We start from the raw sequence: 18111 nt of genomic DNA on the forward strand, positions 1-18111 counted from the left end.
TGTCCTAATATTAAACTAGACTGCCAGAGTGCTTTAGCCTGAGTTGTGTTTACTTGATCCTCATAAAAATGGCCCTCACCAAGTTGTAACTTGGATGGACATCTCAGTTTCTTTTGAGGTGTTTTTTGAGAAATGAGCTTTATTCATATGACTCTTTGTTCTGTGCTTTCACATTCTCCTATGCTGGATGAGAAATTAAAGCTGAGGGCAAAGAGGGAGTTTGTTTTCCCTGAAGAACTGTGTTTTTTTCTCTCCTTGTGGACAATTAAAGGTTCATAATTGATTGTATTTCTCTTTCTGTTTTGGCCTTTAGAGAATTGAGAGCCACATGTATGGCTTGTCCATACCATCTACATAGGCTCTGTCACATAGGGGTCCTGTTCCAAAGATTATCAGATTCTTCTATATGTTCATGACTTCACTGTTTGGCAGTCTCTGAATTACAGTATTGTCTTGTGAATTAGTTGAATATGCTTGTGCCCCAGAGTACATTTATGTATATTTATGTATATTTAGGGATTTTCCTGTAAGTAGTATTAGTAGTTTCCATTTGTGTTTGATCTTGATGTAGATAATTTCAAGTACCCAAACTAAATGTACAGTTTATATTATGAGAGGTTTTAAATTTTTTCCATAAATCAGTTTAACTATATATTTTAGTCTAATATTTAGAAAAAGAATTTTAGGGTATCCAATACACAATGGACTTTCTTTTGTAACTACACTGAGTGTATCATTCAGTGTTGCTGACCATGTGTGCATCATCATACAGCTGACCCATCCACCCTTGGAAGTGTTTCACCTTGTAAGGGAAAAGCTGTCCGTGGAACAGTAACCTGTTCTATTCTCTATCACTGTGAACCCTACTCATATGCACCTCATACAAGAGGACTCAGAGTAGTTGTAGTGTTTGTCCACTTCTGTTTGCCTGGATTCATCTACTATAACACTTCAGTGTCATTCATGTTAGAGCATAGGTCAGGCTTCCTATATCTGTATGTGTTTGACTTTTGTTTATCCACCCTTAGGGTGCTTCTCCCTTTGACTATTGTAAAGAGTGCTGCTGTGAACATGGACATGCAAGTACTCCTAAGGCTGGCTCATTGTGGCTCTTTAGTATATACTAGAAGCTTGCCTGCTCTATCATACAGTATGGTCACTTGTGGCTCCATGAGGCACTACCACACTGTTCTCTATAGGAAGTGTGCCTACCAGTTTATGTTCCTTTTAGCAGTGCCAAAGGAGCAGCATCCTCTGCATCCTTATCAATAGCTGGGTTATTTTGTTTGATTTTTTTTCTTAAATAGTAATTATCCTAAGAGTGTGAGGAAAAAAATGTAAGTAGAATTGCTAACATTTTCCATTCCGTTATTACCGTTAAATTGTCATACTATCCCTTCCCGACATTGGGCCACAGTCGTCTTGCAAAGCATTAATTTTACATTGTTTTTGGAACTGTTCATTTGCTACATGGTAGGAGGGTGTGCCTTAGTGTGCCCTCTCTTCAAAAGCTCCACAAAGCAGGCATGGTTCTCTGTGTACATGCATGTGTGAGTGTGTACCAGTACAAGGCCAGAGGTTGGCATCTGTTTCTTCCTTCCTCTGTTCTTCTACCTTACTTTTGAAATAGCTCTCTGACTCAACCGGGAAGCCCACCAGGACCCTGAGAGATCCTTTTGTCTCTCCATCCTAGCCCTGGGCTTACTGGTTTGCATGTTTTCTTGTGTGGGTGTGGGTGATCCAGACTTAAGCTCTTGTGCATGTTATAGCAAACACTTTATCCACTGAGATAGCTCCTCAGCCCCAATGCATAAGTTTTCCTTTTAAATTAAGGCTTGGCTTACGTGTGCTTTGTTTTTATACTATCTCTGTATTGTAGATACTAAATGGTTTGCTGTTACATTTTCAAGGATTATTACTTAACCTAACAGAATTTTGTCATATAGAGGTATAAAATACGAGGTGAGGAATGGTGGTTCAGGGGGGAATGTGGGGCCGAAGGAAACAGTAGATATTTCTTAAGTCTAGGAAATGATAGACTTGATTTGAAAAGAACACTCAGAATGTTTTATATTGAAGTTAGTTTTTGATCTTTAGCCATAGTTACAAGTACAGTGTTCTTAAAACCTGTAAAGAAGAAAAATGTAAGACTGAAACTTTAGAAAATGTAGCCACAAAATTATAAAGGAATCCTGGATGTCATTGACTGTTTCTGTTTGCAGGTGTTCCTTCCACAGCTTCTGGCCAGGCAGTCGCTCTAGCAGTGTGTAAACACTTCTGTTGATGAGCAGATAGGTGTGCATTCCAGTGGCTAATCACTGGCAGCCTGAGTCAAACAGACATGCGTTGAATTCGAACTCTGTACTTGCTTACTGTGTAATCTTAACATCCTGTAACCTGGCTGTGCTTGGGTTTGCTCATTTGTATAATGACAGCTTCACAAGTCTGTGGGTGGGGAAGATGTATCCAGAGTAAACAGCATGGCTGATAGCTCCTGCTGAATGGTCTCTTTGAGCCACTTGTTCTACTGTAGGAGGATAAGGAATGTCAGAAGGTTAAACTTCCCATCAGGGTGAAGTTTTTCCCTTTCTCTTCCTTTGAACTGATGGACCCAGGTCAGCTGTGCAGTGTGGGCGTTTCTTCTCTCGTGTGAAAGTTTCTCAGCAGTTTGGAACAGCTAGAAAATTTCTCTTTCCTAAGCCAAGTATCTCCTAGTACCTTCAGATTGGTACTGTGTCAAACTTTGCAGATGCCTGTCTTCTGTTCAGTGAGCAAGGGTACTTTTTCTTCACAGTTGTCCTTCAGAGACAGAGCAGTTGCATAAGGAAGGTGAGTGCAGAGCTTGATGCTTCTCAGTTAGATTCCTGCTAGTGGGGAGCTCGGGTGCTGGGGGCCACAGACCTTGCAGGTAGCTCTGACTCCCTGGAACTTTCTTTTCTGTACATCTCCCTCCTGTGGTCTAAGGATGCCTGGACCTGTCTTACATCAGAACGAAAACTGTTCCTCAGCAGAGAACCTTCACCTGGTGTCCTCTTCTATTCTCTGTCAGCCTTTGATCTACAATGCCTTCTCAGTGTGGCTCCACTCCAGGGCTCCCAGCATTCCTTTCTGCTTTGTAGACTGTGTGTTCAGCACTTCAAGACTCTAGCACACTCAGTGATTTCCCGTCAGAATTTAGAAAAGAGTGCAGCATTGCCCCCTTAACCACTGTGGATTCCCTGGGACCTGGGATGCCTGGCATGGAGTGGGTGGCTGACGAATTCCTGTCGGGTAAAGAGGTCAGAGACTGAGGCACTCTTCTTCCTTGAAGACTGCAGAATACTGCACTTGAAGGGGGCCCTTGAGGACCTGCACCCAGTCAGGATCATTTCTTTAAAAAAAAAAAAAAAAAAAAAAAGCTTAGAACCTCCTCCTTTCAAACCAAAGCCATACTAATTGTTTTTAGACTTGTACAGATTTCAAGTCACTTTGGGTTGCTTAGTAAATGAGTATTCCTTTTTACATAAGTCTTCTTTCTAAGTGGGTGACTTCAACATTTGAGCAGCCAGCCCCAGGCCATCTGCTAAAACTACTTCCTTGTGCTAGCATACTGCTGACGGTGCGTGGCATGCCCAGGGAGACTTAGACTCTCTCCTGTCTCCTGAACGTTCTCTTCAAAAGTAGTTCATCCCACTAAATTGATTCCAATATAATCTTTTTTTCTAGTTAGAGAACCATGAGATATTTGCCAAGTCAGAATAAAACATGAAAATTTGATTGAGGCAGAGAAAGCCTCAGAAGCAGAAAGAGACTTTTCCTTGGAATCTGTGTGCATGTGTGTATATGAGTGTTTAAGGTGTGAGTGTGTAGGTGGAGAATTGAAGACTGATGGTGGGCACCATACTGTTGGTGTCAGAGTCTTGCATGCCTGTCTCTACCTCCTCAGGGCTGGGGTTACAAATGGCACATCACCAATGATTAGCTTTTCAGGGGGTGGGGGAGGGTTGTCTTGAGGACCCAGATTCAGGTTTTCATGCTTATGTGGCAAGCACTATGCTAATTGAACCATCTCCCCCTCAGCTTTTAAAAAGGAAATGTTGTGGTCATGGAGTGTCCCTGCCCTGGGGCAGTCCTCAACAGTAGGAAGGAAAGAACTCCTTGTTCTTGTGAGTATGTGGGTGAATCCAATAAAAGCTTCATCCATTTATTTCAGGTTTAGGAACAAGCAAACCAATTAATACCAGGGTTATAGAAACCAGGATGAGTGCCTGGATTGGGTGGAGCAAAGGGCAGGGCAGCAAAAGGGCCAGGGGATCTAGGGGAGGGAGCAAGTACTAGTGCCAGTGCTGAGTGGGTATGCATTTGCAATGGACTCCACAGAGAAAGAAGATGGGTGGCGTATATCTCAATAAAGTGCCTTCAGAAGTAAAGTTAGCGTTGCTATGGTGTCACATGTTATAAATAACCCTTTCTAGTTCTTTGCATCAGCAAAACTATCAACTACAGGCCCCTGAATAACTACCGAGGATAAGATTTGTTAGAATGTGATTAAATTTCTCTGCTTTTAAACATGATTACTTATCTATTGTGGCATATTTCTTAAAAAGAGATTTATTTCAAGGTATGTATGATACACAGATTTGTGGAGAGAGATTACATAAGAGCAGGCTATTTTTAGGTGAAGAGCTTTGCAGCCATGATGAGGAGTGTTCTTTGCAGACTCTCAGACTGGATTCCTAGGCAGAAGCTGAGACTGCCCTGAGTGCTGTTCCAGAGGTCCCTAATATGGCTCTCATCTGATGTACTGCAAACTGAACAGAGAGCATGGGTGACACAAACGTTGATTTCTAGATAGACCTCTTTCCAAATACTTTTCTAATTAGGACATTATGAAAGACACAAATGGAAATATGTAGAAAAGCTATTTTTTATATACACTGAAATTTCACCATCAGAATCTAAGGTCCACTTGCAAGGTTTTTGTGTGTTCTTTTTACTCATTTTAGTGTATAAATACGCAAGCAACAGCATACATCACTCCTTAATATTTTTCATTGTTTTTCTATCAGAATGAATATTTTTGTTGTATCTAGTTTTTGAAAAGTGTATATGTGTCATTCATGGAGGCCAGAGGGAGACAGTCAGTTGCCCTCCTCTCTTGCTGTCTGCCTGACTCCCTTGAACTGTGGTCTCTCTGGAGCTGTGTTTGTCTTTGCACCCCACTGGCCGGACTGCCGGTCCACAAACCCCAGCTATCTTCCTCCTTCTATCCTGTCTCCAGGCATGTCCCATTTCCTAGTCACCCCTCTACTCCAGTGATGGGGTTACATTCAAGGACTATCACATCTGACCTTTTACATGAATGTTGGAGATCTGAACTCAGGTCCTCATGGGTAATTATTAAGTAAACTTGGTTTGTGAGAGTTTATAAATATATTAGATGTACTAGTGTTTGAGTTTGCCTTTAATAAAAATCCCCATACATAAAACCATGAAATGAATTGGGGATTTACTTTTCCTTCACCCTGAAGAATCAAGAAGTGAACAATATGACCTGGCCTCAGTGTTAGAGGCTGTTCCAGGTACTGTGTTCCTGTACCTTAAGTAGACCTGGTAGATGCTGTAAAATACTGCAGCCTTTTGGGGCAGAGCTTCTCATAGCCAGAGCTTCCAGAGGGATTGAGAAGTAGACTCCTGGCTGAAGACTGAAAGGTCTCTTTGCAACGAAAGGGGAATCAGTGTTGGCAGAATCTAGCAGCCTTCTGACTGGCTACACCCTCGTTGTGGTGTTGTGTATGGAAACACAGCACAGAACACAAGGAAGTTCTGACTCAACAGGCTGAAACCAGGCTGTCTAATTTGAGAAACAGAGAAACAAACCTACCGACCCATTAGGTTTTTTTGTAAAAGAACCTAAGCTCTAAGCCAGATGTGTATCTGATATACCTGCCAGTGCTTGGATTAAGGAACTGTTTGGAGAGTATGTCACTTTACAGCAGTGTGGTCCCTAGTAGGGCTCCCTAAGGAAGGGCTGTAGCAAATGTTGGCTGTAGTCCAGGTAACTCTATGTGCGTGCATGTGTGGTGTGTGTGTGTAAGTCAGGAGTCAACCTTAGGCACCATTCATCTTGTATTTTGAGACAGGATCTCTTGCTGGGCCTGGAGCTCAAAGATTAGGTGAGGCTGGCTGAGCAGTGAGCTCCAGGGAACTGCCTGAGTTCATTTCCCCAGCACTGGGATGACAAGAGAGTTCCACTGTACATGGCCTTTTAACAGTATGTTCTGAAGATCACACTTATGCTTGCCTAGAGAACAATTTATCAACTGAACTGTTCCCCTAGGCCATATACCTGCTTTTGAAAATATGACTTTAAAATTAATTCTTGGAGTATTTTTAAGTACATGCAATGCATTGTGATTATACCCCCTCTTTCCCAGATTTATGTCCCTCTCAGTATCCTACCCGACTGAATATCTTTTTAAAAATAACCTACAGAGTTCAATTTGTGCACTTATATTTGCACTGGTTTAGGACGATCCAATTATTATGGTTGATCAACTTGGGACCATATTCTTAAAAACACTGGCTCTCCTTCCCTGGGAACCATTTATGGTCAAAAGTCCCACAGCTCCTCTCAGGTGCTTTCCTCTACATGCTGGCATGTTGACTGGCTGGACCTCAGGCAGGCACCAGAGCTACCTTGAGTCCCTGTGTGCAGCTGTCCAGTCATGCCTTGAAGGCATGTTTAACTGGGATCTTCTCAGGCTCTCGGCTCTCAAAATCTTCCTGTCTCCTCCTCTTCCTTGGTGATGTCTCTGAGTCTTACTGGGAGGGATGTGATGTAGATGTCCCCTTGTGACTGAGCACTTTGTAGACATTGTCTGTGCTTTGACCAGTAGTGAGTTAGTTTTCTGCATTAACTGTTCTCCACCACACAAATCCTTCTCTGAGGAGTGAGAATGGCACTAATCTCTGTATACAGACATATGTATTAGAGGATGTATCGATGGCATGGTCATTGAGAACAGTGATAGTTGTAACTTTACCCTGGCCTATGAATTCCTTAGACTTGGATTCTTGGTTACATTTAGAGTACCAGTATGGGTTTCAGCCTTTGGAGTGGGCCTTAAATCCAATCGGAAAGCAGTTGGTTGTCCTTATAATTCTCATGCCATTATTCACCCTTGGACAATTCTTGCCAGGCTGGTCATTATTGCAGCGCACAGTGTCCACAGTGGTCATTATTTAGTGCACAGGGTTCACAGTGGGCTAAGAGTGTTGATGACTTTCCTCCCATAGCAGCCTGCATAGCACCTTCAAGTAGTGTGAAAGCCAGCCCCCAGGGAGGACGCTGCTGCTGCTGCTGCCGCTGCTGCTGCTGCTGCTGCTGCTGCTGCTGAGTCAGCATCAGTTTGAGCTCTCCTGTTAACAAGGTGTGTGGTGTCTTCATCAAGTTCTAGTAGGCAACCAGGAGCAATGGTCTGCATTGTTTAGGAAGTCTGTGGAACACCCTTGATCAACTGCTTTCAGGAAGGCATTCCATGCCTTACATGCCTTTTTATTCTGTAACCCATGGCTATTGGGAGGAACATCAGCCTCTGTGTAGGGTACTCCAAGTAAACGTGTGTGTGTGTGTGTGTGTGTGTGTGTGTGTGTGTGTAAGAAGCTTATAAGATGATAAATTTCACTATGGGTTTTCTGGACCTCCTTAGTTAACCCCCGACCGCCCCTCCTCTTCCATGCCCTCCCTGTTAGCAATGACTCAGCATCTTGCTTTTACCCATTGTTATTTGAGGATATGTTAATTTGCAACATGGAATTGGAAAGCTTGTTGGATTTGGTAAAGATACTGATGATTTGGAGTGGCTTTCTTAAATTTTTTAAAAAACATTTAGCCATGTACTCCTATAGTAATGACCTAAGAGGAACTGAATCTCCTTTGAACAGGAAAATTCTGTGTGTAGAGTTAAAAGGATATTATTTTGAAAAATAGATTTTTAGGAAATTCTAAAGCCAGGTGTGGCCATGCATACTGTTTTCCCAGTACAGGTATTCCCAGGTACAGGCAGGAGGGTCAGAAACTCATGGTCATTCTTAGCTGCATAGACAGTTCCAGGTCAGCTTGCGTTCATATGAAACCAACAAAACAAATCAAAAAACACAAAAATTCCAGAATCTTTATTGACTAGGTGAATTTGGAATTCCACTGTGCTTTTTGTTTTTAATAGCCAATGTGGATCTGTTGCGTTAAATTGAGGCATGATTATAATGAGTTGGATACCACCATCGAGTGACTTTTTGTACAATTTAAATAAAGATCCTTTGAAAACCTTTGAAATTTTAACCTGTACTATAATCTGAGATGATCTGGACATTATACACTGAAGTACACAGTGCTTATAGGAAAAATCCAGTAAGTGCTACTTTTAGGCTATAAAATGTGTGTGATATTATGTAAACATTCCAGTGTCAAATGGTCCAGTGTTTTCACTGAAACTCAAGCTCATTCTTGCATCAAGTTATGTTAAATTCCAGAGCCATTAAAGGAGCATCTTGTTGGGGCTACATGTGAGTGCTGACCGGTGAGTGAGATCAAGTACCACTTCACTTCAGAATCTTGTTTCTTTGTTCCATATTTAAAGGGATAGGCAGAAAGTAAACTTCCCTGACATGTTTTCACTTGTAGGCAGCATTTGATTTGATTTTCAAGATGCTATTTTTAAGTTATTTTAAGAAAATAAGTTTCAAATATTCTGAGTTTACCTGGATTGTGTAGCATGTAGTTTCTACTCTTCTGCTTTAAGCTCCAGGCGGACCATGCTACTAGCCTTGTTCCCATGGGTCATCGGATGAAAGACACACATACATACATACACATTAGCTTATTTTAAAAATGCTTTTTAGCTCAATGGCCAGGTACTTCTAAGCGTCCTACAGCTAATGTGCCCTTAACTTCATTCCTAGCTCAATACTTAGTTGCCCTGTTACCTTCTCCTTGCTCAGCACCCTAAATCTGCCCTCCGCTTAGTTGTGTTTCTAATCTCTTGCCTGCTACCCCAGGCCCAGTCGAGGAAATGGCCAGTGGCTACTCCACCGGAGATCTCACATGACTCGTGGCTCTGTCTCCCTCTGAACCATGATGAATCTTTTTCCTCCTCCTATCCTGCCTGTGGGAACCTGGAATCCCATCTCTTCTGCCCAGCCACTGGGAACAGAACCTTCAGTGTTCACAAGCAGATTCCCAATCAAAGCCTCAGAAACACCCCATACATCTCACCTTTTCTATCCAATTTAAAAAACAAAAAACAAAGAACAAACTCTTCTCTCAAACATAAATTGAACAAAACCATAACAATCATGTAAATTACATAGTATGATATACAATTAACATCCAGTCCATATGTGTCAATTAGATAAAGTACTCTACCATCATTCCTAACTTAAAGAATTATAATTCTATCCCTGAATTATGTTTAGATTTTAGCCTGTAACACCATCTGAAAACCGGGTCTTCCACCCTATAACTTCTCTCTCAATGTAAAACAACTTGAGTTTGATTATGAGACTATGAAGAAGCTATGTTTGCTTCTTCCTTACTCTGAGGTCACAATCTGTCAGCTGATTACTTAGTCCCTCCTTCAGAATCTCTCCAGAGTCTGAGTGCTCAACACTTCCACTGTGCGTACCCAGTCTCCCCCCTCCCCATTTTACTTGACCTCCCCACAGTCTTCTTTTAGGCAAGAACATACATTCATTTCACTTGAAATAGTATTGCAAGATGGCAAAGAAAAAAGTACGAGAGTGACATCCTTAGAACTCATTGTACAAAGATGCTTAGCAAGTCTTATAACAAAGCAGCTGTGTGCTGGATAGCATCATAGGGATGTATCCCCATATCTCATCTTTCATCACGCCTCATGGGAGAACAAAGTATCCCGAGACCCCAGGGGAGAGAGCGGTTGTGGATTTAGAACAATTTGTATTCATGTGAGCATTCCATTTCTTATCTTAGTTTGTATTTCAGTTGTGGTAACTGTGTGCCCACAGTTCTGGGGTTGAGGAAGCCTTATGCTTATGACTCTGTCATCTGTGGAGTATCTGGTGAGGGCCTTCCTCTGGTTCATGGCATAGTAGTATCACATAGCTCTTTGCCAGCTGGTGTGTCTCCTCTTACATAGTCTGTTGTAGAAAATATTAAATCTCAATCCAGGACTTCTATCCCACCTTTGATCATTCAGTTCCCAGATAAAAGACATATAACCTTTACATTTACAATAAGTCTTAATCAGCACTAGAGCTGTTCAGATATCTACCTCTGTGCTATTAGAATCTATTTCTCCATCAGTAACCCCATTTTATAATTTTCCATGTTCCAATTGGGCAGCTCTTAACTCCAATTGGCTAACCCTCATGGCTATGTGTTCATGATTCACTTACCCCATGGTGGCTTCCTCCTCTTTCCACCTTCTTCACCTCTTTGTGCTCCTCTTTAAACCCCAAGCCTAGGAACCCCAAACCCCACTTACGTCTCTTCTGCCCAGCGATTGTCTGTTGACGTCTTTACTTAACTAATGGTTGTAAACTAAGGAGCAAGGTCACATTGTACTTGTGGATTCTTTCTTCCCTGCGAGCATCCAGGCTGGGGTGGGGCAGTAGTTCGCGTTACAATATGGCAACAGTAGTTACTAATGCTGTGAAGCCCCTCCTCCCTGAAAAGATCTCATCTCATTCTAATTATGTCTTAAAGGCTCCGCTTTCATATTCTGTTGACATATGGAATCTTTGAGGATTACATTTCTAGTCAGGAGGTGGGGAGGCTTCCAACCCTGCACCTTGCTTCACGCAGACAGTAAGACATGTAGATGGGAGGTCTCACCTCATCTCTGAGTGAGTACCTTGCTTCTTAGTCGCCACCTCTGTGGAGTAGAAACAGGGGGTAGCCTAAGTCTCATATCCTCAGAACTTAACCACAGCCATGTGTCAGAATCGCGTCTTCATAGAGTGAATTAGGTAAGACAGTGTTTCAGTCTCTGCTACATTGTTAGTATAGCTGTATGTGTAGTAACTGTGAAGAGACCAGAGTGTGGTTAGAATTTCCCATCTTACAATCAGGTCATTGTACCTGATGTTCTGTGAATACTAGTCAGCAGTCTCCAATTATTAGATGTCTTTATCAAATGATTTATTATCTCTGCCTCACCCCTTGTGGAACACAGGCAAAAGACAGGGTGCTTTCTAGAAAAAAAAAACAGAGTAGATAAAAAAATGTATGTAAACTGGCTGTTTTTAAAACTGGATTGCCTTGCTGGCATTTTTCACGTGAGAAACATTTACTGAGGAGTTCACCTTCTAGCAGGAACTAGATAAAGTAGAAGTGGTTTGAGGAGATGGACTCTTGAGAAAGTTCAAAATTGTGTTGTTCTTCAAGGGACTATAGACAGAGTAGTTCACCCGGTTTTTGTTGGGTAGATAGTAATCGTGTCCTGCTTTCTAAGAACTTTGATTTGTATGCTCACCTGACGTATGTTGACTTTTGTTTACAATCATAGTCAAATCAAGTTTTCTAATTTAATTATAAACATATGTTGCGGTCCACTAGTTCTGTGAAGAAAAGTCTGGTCCCTTTAATAATAGAATAGTTACAATAGCTTGAATGTTTAGAAGGTGGAGTTATATGAAGGTGCTGTTTTTGTTACAGCATAGAGTCTTAGCTAGCAAATAAAAATTCAGGAAGACAGTTTAGAAGGTGACCTTTTTATAAAACCACCCCCCCCCATCTCCTCATTGGTAGCTTTACACTGAGCTTCAGGGCTAGGGTCCTTGTAGGTAACTTGGAACTCCTGGGATTGTAGGACACTGGAGTCCCTCTGCCCCACTGAGCAGTGTTCCTTTGACCATTTAGCTCGCAGGTGCTTCCTTAAGGGAGAAAGCTTCCTGGTGCAGCTCCTGCTCTTAGACATCCTGCTCTTAGGGCTTCTTTCTTGTATACATCCCTTACTCAAGGGGAGAGCACCTTTTTGCAGTTTTGTCGTAAGGCTTTTTGAGTGAGGGAAACTCCTAAGAGCACTCTTAGATCAACTGAAAGTTTAACAAGTTCAGACACAGGAGGGTAGCACATTTCCTCCTCAGCTTCACAGCCCACTCAGGCTGTACTAACAGGGAGGTCAGATGGAGGTGTGGTAGAAAGAAGTGGTGCTGATTTTAGGTGAAGAAAGGCTCATTTGTGGTATGAACAAGTTCTCTAGAGAAGATTGGATGTTTGAGGATGTTGATCAATTTTGGCACTTGACTAAACTCTACATAAATTTAGCATTCAAATGTAAATGTTTGTTAAACAGAAGGAATTATTCCTCTGTTGTTACATTTAAAGGTACATAGCATTCTCTTCTTTGGAGACACTATTCTGATTATGAGAATATTCTAATCATAACATAAACATAACAAGTGTTTTTGAGTTTTGTGTTGCTTAGGATTACTTATTTATATTGCTATTTTATTTAATTATCACAGATCTAATAATTATAATCTCACTGTTCTAATGATAAACACTCAAGTGCCTGAGGACTGGAGCTGTTCCAAAAGTGGAAAAGCTTTAGCCCTGTTTGTCTGGTCAAGTGAACCTTGAAGCTAAACTTCTCACAATTCTTACTAGAGCCTGATGTGCAGCTATGAGGACCTCAGGGCACAAAGGATCCTAGCGTCAGACAGGGGAATACCTCCTCCTCCTCCTCCTCCTCCTCCTCCTCCTCCTCCTCCTCCTCCTCCTCCTCCTCCTCCTCCTCCAGGGTTTAGAGAGGAGCACTAGAGAACTGTCAGAAGCGATGGGGTCAGGATGAGGAGAGGAATGGAAGCGAGGAGCATTGTGTAAGAGTCCCCAACTGACAGATGTGGACGTTTGAGGTTTGACCTGAGAGCACTTGTAGGCAGCTCCTGGGTTGGAGCCTACTTCTGTGGTCTACTTCAAGGGAGGAGAAAATGAAAGCAGGCTCTTGTGATATCCAGCACGAGCAACAGTATTCTGCTCTATAAAACACAAGTTTTTATAGTTTTAGAGTCTAGACTCCCTCCAAATTCTCCATTCTCGGGATTGCAGGCATGCACCACCACAACTAGCTTTAAAATGAACATTTTATGTTTAAGATTGCATCTGACAAATAGATTCTACTGCTAAACTGAAAATACAAGTTTAAAGGCCATCGTGCTAAACACTGCTTAGATTATAATGGAAACCAGTAAGAGGTGGAAACTACTGAAGGCATGTCTGAGGACACATGGCAGCCACTGGAAGCAGCCTCTCTGGCTCTCGAGTGAGGTACTGAGTAAGACAGAAGGCCAGCAGTGATTTTTGGAGTTCTTGATGCAATATTAGATAAAACTTGGGACTAAATTCAGTGCATCGTGTCTTGTGAGGTTTAGAGGGCTTTAGTGCTGTGCAGGGTCATCCACTCTTGAATTGTATGCAGAGGACAGTACTATTTCAAAGGCCAAAAGATCTGACCAGGCTCCACCTTTCCCATAACCTTTGTGTGTGTGTGTGAGAGAGAGAGTGTGTGTGTGTGTGTGTGTGTGTGTATTTCATGATTAATGTTGAAGAAATATTTTTTAATGTTATTTCCAAAATGACTAATGTCTTTTTCTTTTACTAGGATTCTAATAATTTGAGCCGATTTTGTTTAGTAGTTAGCAATCTATTTTCATTAGCTACACTGTGTGAGAAAAGGTCCTTTGGGAAGAACAAAATTAGCTTAGTAATTTGCTCCTTTATCTGTGCGTGTGTAACTCAACTGCTTTCATTTCTGATGTTGCAGTGGAGGTAGATCAAAAGCAAGTAATTTTCACATCCTGAGAAAGCCTGTATTTTCTGCCACTCTGAACTCTTGTGTATCTGCATTCTTCTAGGTGAGGAATTTTAAATTGGAACAGGAGCAAGAAAAAAACAAAATTTTGTCAGAAGCACTGGAGACTTTAGCTACTGAGCATCATGAACTAGAACGATCCCTGGTTGAAGGATCTCCGCCTGTCAGCATCCTTAGTGAGGACGAGTTCTATGATGCACTGTCAGGTAACTCCAGAGCCATTTCATCTGTGTTGTTAGAAGTGTATAGGCTTTGTAAGAGTGGCTGTCACCTGGAATGTCCCAGAATAAACATGAAGAGGTTTATCAGTGCAGCTCCCCTAACTACTGTGCAGCATGTGCATCTGGGTGGATGTGTGCATCTGGGTGGATGTGTGTATCTGTGTGGACGTGTGCATCTGTGTGGACGTGTGCATCTGTGTGGATGTGTGCATCTGTGTGGACGTGTGCATCTGTGTGGACGTGTGCATCTGTGTGGACGTGTGTATCTGTGTGGACGTGTGCATCTGTGTGGATGTGGATGTGCATAGATATTCATTTGAGTACAGGCGTGTGTGTGTGTGTGTGTGTGTGTGTGTGTATGTGTGTGTCTTAAGACAAGAATCTGAAATTTGGTGACAAGCTCAGCATTGAGCAGGTAAGATGGCTCTCACTAGTGAAGTCATTCACTGTCAAGTAAGAACCAGCTCTCAGAAGCTGTCCCCTGCTCACACAACATGCTATAACATGTCTGAGTCCCACCAAATAAATAAACAAACACATTCTTAACCCAAAGGGAGTTTTTCTTCAAATAAATCAAAATGGACTGCCTATTTTGAAAGCATACAATATGCTAGAATTGGAATACTTTCAAAGTTGTGCACCTTTCCTTTGTTCCTTTTCTGTGACTGTCTACTGACCACCCTGTGCTGCCAGCTCTTGACACATGCTCTAAGGAAACAGAAAGAGACCATGGGCTCTGTCTTGAAAAGGGCCTTTAGAGTTCAGTGTGCTAGAGACAAAGTAGATAGAGGACCAGAGTACAGTTGGAACAGAAGAAAGGAAGTTCTTAACTTTGCCCCAGAAACTATGCACAAGGACAGCATAATGAATGTCCTGGGAGCATGGACACCAGTGCCTCCAGCCCTGAGAATGGTACTGAGCGTTACTTAGCATGGACAGATGAGAGATTAGGTGAGGTAGTTGTGGACAGCTTGGAGAAGGTAGGGCTGCTAAACAGTTTGGATTTTGTGTGTATGTAGGGTATCTTCTCACTTTGAGGGCCAGGCTGTACTTGAACTCATGATCTTGCCTTCACCTCCTAGGTGCTGGAATCACAGGCATGCACCACCATACTTACTGAATTTTGATCTTAGAAATTAACATTAGAAGTTTTAAGATACATATGAATAGGGAAGGGGAAGGTTCCAGAGAACAAGGTAACTAGAGATCAGTGAGGTTGCGACAGTATCTTATGGAAGGAAATGAAAGAGAGGAAGCATGGTGAGAGATGGCAGTCATGAGGACATGAGGTTAAGTCAAGAAAGCTGAGGCAGTGAGTGGCTGCACGAGGCAGGAAGAGCATATTGGAAGGGTGGAGATTCCAGATCAGACCATTTCTGATAGAAGTAGGAGAATGAAACCAGGGGAACATACACTGTAATAGCCAGATTTGGAGATGATGAGGACTTTGGTGATGGTGACAGTGTCAGTTAACTGTGGGATGTGTGAAAGTGTGATGCATGCTGGGAAGAGAGAAGATGTAGGACTTGAATACAAAGTGGACGGCAAGGGTGAAGGTGCTTACTGAGATGGGAGGGAGGGCGGCAGTGTAAGAACATTTGAGATGCCTGACATGTATTGTACTCACCTCTGTCCTCTGCCCACTGATGCTAACTTATGTATTCTGTGCACGACTTCCTAAAAGAAAGGCAGTAGAAGATGGTGGCAATTGTGCCCGCCTTTAGTCCCAGTAAGTTGGGAAGTAGAGGGAGGTGGATCTACAGAGCAAGTTCCAAGATAGCTAAGGCTACACAGAGAAACTCTGTCTTGAAAAACCCAAAGCAGAAATAAAAAAAGAAAAAGGAAAAAAAAAGTCAGTAGATGGATCATAATCTGGTGCTTTCAATGAGAAATGTTCCCAGAGGCTCACACTTTCACACTGAGTCCCTGCTGCTGGCCCTGTTTGAGGATGCTATGGAATCTTTACGTGTGTGGTCAGTGGGGTGGGCTTTTAGAACACATAGCCTCCCCCCATTATTGGTTCACTTTCTCTGCTTCATAGTTGATGTTGGAGATGTAATGTCTCAGCTTCTGGCTCTGGCTGCCTACTGCTATGCTCCCCATTGTTATAAGCCCCCAAATAGTCTCTTCTTCCTTAAGTTGTATTTGGTCATGGAGTTTTATCATCGCAACAGTGTATGTAAATATATACTGAGAGTCTCACTGGTTCTTCTTCAGAGGCTAGTTTTTAAAGATTTATTTTCAGTTTAAGTTATATGTAGGCACATATGACTATGTGGTTATGTTTATGTGTGAGGACCTGCCCTTGGAGAGCAGAGATGCTGGAGTCCCTGAACTGGATTACAGACAGTTGTGAGGTGCCTAACATTGGTGCTGGGAACCAAACTTGAGTCCCCTGAAAGAGCAATGTGCCCTTGACTGCTGAGCCCTCTCTCCAGTCCTTCAAGAGGTTATTAACAGCTTGATACCTTCTCTTCCAGGCCTTCTTTCAAGCAATCCCAAGTCCATAGACTTATACATAGACAATGCATACTCAAGTGTCTTAGTTAGGTTTTTCTTGCTGTGAAGAGACACCATGACCACAGTAACTCTTATAAAGGAAAATATTAATTAGGGCTGGCTTACAGTTCAGAGGTTCAGTCCAGTATCATCATGGCAGAAAGCATAGTGGCATGAAGTAGACAGCAGGAAAAGATTACCATACTGGGCATGGCTTGAGCATCTGCCACCTCAAAGCCTACCCCCCTACCAATTACTCCAACAAGGCCACTCTTCCTAATAGTGCCACTCCCTATGGTCCTATGAGTCCATTTTTATCCAAGCCACCACACCAGGTATGCACTGGGACTTGAAGAAAAGTCATCGCAGGAGCTATGTGATTATTCTAGATGAGATTTTTCACTTTATCTTTGGACTCTATCAGTATTGTAGCTCCAGCTCAATCTTTTTATGTGTGTGTAGACCAATTTCTTTAACCATTCTCTTCTTGAGAGGCATTCAGCAGCTTCTCCTGTGTCTCTGCTTCTGGGTATGTCACAGCAGTCATCTCTGGGAGGAGATAAAAAGTACCTGCCACTCCTCTGTCCACATTCCCAAACGTTCTTCTTGCTCAGGTGGGACTGTGGTACCTCTGCTCTATGGATTGCTGCACTGAGCAGGTACCCAAGGCTGAACCCTAGTGTCTGAGATCACATTCTCTCCTGGCTGTAGCAAATGAAGACAGGTACAATGCCAAGCCATGAATAGTTACACAAATTTTGTTACGTTTGTTTAAACACAGTAGTTCATCTGTGACTTCTGTACTATTTCTTACTACAAATTTAGTGAATCATGGAACAATGTAAAAAATGCATTGAAATGAATAGTCCGATAACCTCTGTCCAAATCCTGACCTTCTGTTGACCTGGCCACATAGTTCATGGAGATCATAACAGCTCTTGCTGAGAAATGATTTCACTTTCACAGTATAGTGTCTATTCATCAGTCTTTCTTCACACTTCCTCCTTCACTTCTGCTATGAGAGGAGAAACCTGACCCTTAAATAAGGCTAGCACTTGTCTGTCCTGCTTCCCTGTGCCTTCCCAAGGAGACTTAGTTATTATTTTATTCACTTGTTTAAATGCATGTAACTTAAAATGCTAACTTGAAACTAGGCTGAAAGAGTAGCGATTAATTCTCTCACAGTTTCAGCACTAAGAAGTCTTAAAGTCAAAGAGCATCTAGGCTCTAGGATAGAATCTGGTTCCTTGCTCTAATGACCCACCTGCATTCCTTGGCTCCAGGCCCATCCTCCATCTTCAGAGACTAAGCAGATCCACTGCAGCCTCTGATTCTGGCCATCCTTCCTTCCTGCTTAAGGAGCCCTGTGATTACACTGGGCTCACCCAAAGAATCTTGGACATTTTCCTCATCCCTGGATTTAGCTTAAATCTGTAGACTATCTACTAGGCAAGTAGCATAATCATAGATTTGTTCCCTGCTCTCCTTCAAATTCATGGTCTGTCTCTTCTCTCTCTCTCTCTCTCTCTCTCTCTCTCTCTCTCTCTCTCTCTCTC

The 18111-nt window shown here is 42.3% G+C and overlaps 1 protein-coding gene across 4 annotated transcripts in view; it reads left to right on the plus strand.

Annotated features, from left to right (window-relative positions):
* The window catches only part of Osbpl1a (oxysterol binding protein like 1A), a 173134-nt gene that overhangs the window by 85679 nt on the left and 69344 nt on the right, over nucleotides 1-18111 (plus strand). For all 4 annotated transcript variants that reach the window (XM_028759474.1, XM_028759476.1, XM_028759475.1 and 1 more), the window contains one exon: nucleotides 13879-14041. In XM_028759474.1, the coding sequence (XP_028615307.1) occupies nucleotides 13879-14041 (163 nt within the window). The remainder of the gene's footprint in view (nucleotides 1-13878; nucleotides 14042-18111) is intronic.

Source organism: Grammomys surdaster, unplaced genomic scaffold (genome assembly GCF_004785775.1).
Source record: "Grammomys surdaster isolate TR1022 unplaced genomic scaffold, NIH_TR_1.0 126298, whole genome shotgun sequence".
Classification (NCBI taxonomy): domain Eukaryota; kingdom Metazoa; phylum Chordata; class Mammalia; order Rodentia; family Muridae; genus Grammomys; species Grammomys surdaster.